The sequence below is a fragment of the Haplochromis burtoni genome, unplaced genomic scaffold, assembly GCF_018398535.1.
Source record: "Haplochromis burtoni strain Fernald_Lab_line unplaced genomic scaffold, NCSU_Asbu1 Contig_142, whole genome shotgun sequence".
Lineage (NCBI taxonomy): Eukaryota > Metazoa > Chordata > Actinopteri > Cichliformes > Cichlidae > Haplochromis > Haplochromis burtoni.
Window position 1 is genome coordinate 1,513,554 of NW_024582503.1, and position 3,246 is coordinate 1,516,799.

Sequence of the window (3,246 nt, forward strand, 5' to 3'; positions counted from 1 at the left end):
GTGTGTGTGTGTGTGTGTGTGTGTGTGTGTGTGTGTGTGTGTGTGTGTATTGGTAGACTGAAAGCCTGGAAGGAGGTTCATGGTCATAAAATCTTATGCAACTCAACACATGTAGCAGTTATGCTGACACACACATTTTGGAGACAGGAGAAAAAATTTAAAAAAAAAAGGGGCAATGCTTAATACATGAGTACTGAGTAGCTGACTCTATTATGCAGCAAGTATTACATATGCATTTATATTTTTCATTATGTTCCTGTGTGCTGGCTCTGTATTGCGTGGTAAATGGTCTCCCTGTCTCACACTGTACTCCCAGCTAACACAACAGCGCCTACTGTCCTCCTGGAGCTGGGGCTACAGAGGGCCCCCATGCCTGCATTCCTCCCCAGATGAGATGCTTTCCCCTGGGGCCGCTCGGAGCAAACACAACCCTAATGCCCTCGCTTGTAACAAGCCATGAGAGGTATGTGCTGTGTAAACTTTCTCCCACCACTTCAGGAATCAGCTACACTCTGAGCCACCATGTAAACCCTTAGAGACATGCAGTCCTTTCCGTTAATCGTCTTCATGCCTGAATGAGCGGCGTTGTCACTTCTTACTAGTATAAATGTTACTAGGTAAAGCTATATTAGGACTGTGCCCATCTCTCTTACTTACTTTGAAATGCTCAGTTCCTTAAAAACATGATTTGTTATATTTTAACACATTAACAGATAAAATCTTATCTCATGCACTGTTTCTAATTTGCAACTTGCGTTCGTTTCTGATGCATTTTTGGCAGCTCCTTTAAATCCATACTGTTACATACATGTCTGAAGGAACATAAAAATTAATGAGATCCATGTCTGAAATCAGGACTACAAGATACTGCTAAACCCAGCAATATTATGCATCTCTTATTATAATTCAGCTACACCATTTTCCTCACAAACAAACATGACGGAGGGTAAAGGGAAATAGAGGTGTTAATTACACATTTGAGTGTATAACCAGAAAGGTCAGCGGTGGTACAGAATAATGAGCCTTGGCAGAGATCTCCAGAGTGCCACAAATACCCTGCATACCCATGATCTGATAATTGGGACAGAGATTTTAATGGTTGAAGCCATGAGTGAGGTCATGCTTTAGTGGGGGAAGGAAATTAACATCTAGCTACAGGTCAACCACAAACCATAAGTAATAGGTCGAAAGCGACAAAGTAAACTAAACCCTTTAAACATTATTTAGCACAACGTTGATAGAATCCACAGGATCTATACGTGCGGCCGTTCCCACACTTTTCATTTAAACTCAAAGTTGAAAAAATGCATCTGCCCCCGGTAAGCAATATTTAAAGAAACACACAAACAAATGAGCGATTTAGTTTTTGAAGTCGATGCCAAAGCATCTTTGAACAAATAAACCCTGTAGCCAACCGGTCCAGTGTGAAACAAGCCACTCTTGTTTCCGTCCATGTGCCACAAAGCACACATTCCTCCCAAGTGTGGATGTGGGTTTAAGAGTTGAACTCCTTAAAAACACTCAGAGAGACACTAAGTATTATTCGAAAAGCTAGCTTGTTGAAAGACAGATGAATTAGGCCGGCAAAAAGACTTTTAGTATGCCTTTGTCTGGGCTGAACGAGTGACTGGCACACCCAGAAACCAAACACTAGCAGCAGAGGACAGTAATCCCTAAATAATTGCATGTTTTTGCTTGGGGGCAGTGAATGAGCGAAGAAGAAGGTACCACTTTGATTCAAGAGTAGAGCTTCTTTGGCAGCCTGTTAGTTAGGAGGTGACAGCAGCTTTATGTGTGGAGAAAAGTGTTTAAATGGGAGCAAAAGTGAGAGTATGCGGCACACGGGAGTTTGTGTGTACTTACTACAGGCGCTGCAAGTGAAGCAGTTGTCATGGTAGAGGCTACCCATAGCCTGGCAGGCTTGATTGGCTCCATGCACTGCCTTATTACACTTCACACACAGCCCTGGAACAGAACACAGACAAGAAGACACACATTTAACCAACATGGCTGTCACGGTTCAGGTAAATTCATGTTACTACACCACAAGATATTAATTTCAAATATAAAAACAAAAGGTTATTTCATCAGTTTCTGGAGAAAGGGAAGAGAAAACTTCAGGAAGCTGGTTTAGACTGAAAGGGGAAAGACATCAGTATTTGCTTATTTGACTTGGCTTGAAGACTTAGAAGTCTATTAATAAAAGAGCTGATAAGAATCAGAGCAGTCCTACTTTTACAACATACACAGTTAATGTGTCCCGATATCAAGACATGGGAGTGTAGCTAATATTCATACACACTCACGTCCAAGTCGGTGTTATTTTTTCTCTCTCGTTGGGTGAAGAGTACTATTTCTGTCCTTTCAACAAGCCTTTCACATGATGGCAGGCCAGGAACATTACATAACCTCTCCCTTGACTCTGGACAGCTCCTGAGCAACACAAGGTTACCGTGTGATCAATATGCAACTATTTATACCGAGAGCTGCATGAGGATTGAGAGAATTTCCAGAGAACCCTCCTCTGAGCAGAAACAGTAGGACATGGTATGATAAGGCAAACTGACATATGGACCGCCATCGCTGCTGACTGATGGGCTGCTAAATCAATCACCTACCTACAGTGAGATATGACTACCTAATTGTTAAAACATAAAGGGCGATGACACCGATGGAGGATGAAAGTGAGACCTCGAGTTTCTCTTTTAGTGAGGGGGAAGTTAAGTAAAGGCAGGCATGAGGTTATTTGCGTGTGTTTTTATAGTAAAACTCCCCAGAGACTAAGAAATGGAGCTCAGCAGAAGAGTGTTACAGCCCAGCCCAGCCCAGCCTAACCTCACACAGCTCAGCTCCTCCAACAGTGACAAAGAAACTTCTGTTTCCATTGTATCCAACACTCATCATATGACTGTGTCCTCCACAAACATGCTGTTACATTTAATAGCCCTCATCAAATGATTCTCAAAACAGACTTCCAGTAATACAGTTGGGCTATATATACACATATATATATTTATAATTCAGCTAAACCTCTCCTGATGCCACCACAGAGTGCAGATAATCAGGGGCCCCACTGGCTGGAAAGAAGATTTAGAGATGACAGAGGGCTATTATTAGAAAGCCAAAGAATGTTGCTCTTATGTAAGCTTTGTTTACATGAAAACATGATAAAGCAGTCATACGAAGACTAAAATACCCTATTTGAATAAGTCAAGATCAAATCTCAAGTCTTCTTAAAACAAAAAA

The 3,246-nt window shown here is 41.7% G+C and overlaps 1 protein-coding gene across 1 annotated transcript in view; it reads right to left on the reverse strand.

The window, feature by feature from the left end:
* The window catches only part of LOC102290027 (LIM domain-containing protein 1), an 18,476-nt gene that overhangs the window by 10,042 nt on the left and 5,188 nt on the right, over positions 1-3,246 (reverse strand). The window contains exon 2 of the mRNA XM_042224588.1: positions 1,864-1,965. Within this exon, the coding sequence (XP_042080522.1) occupies positions 1,864-1,965 (102 nt within the window). The remainder of the gene's footprint in view (positions 1-1,863; positions 1,966-3,246) is intronic.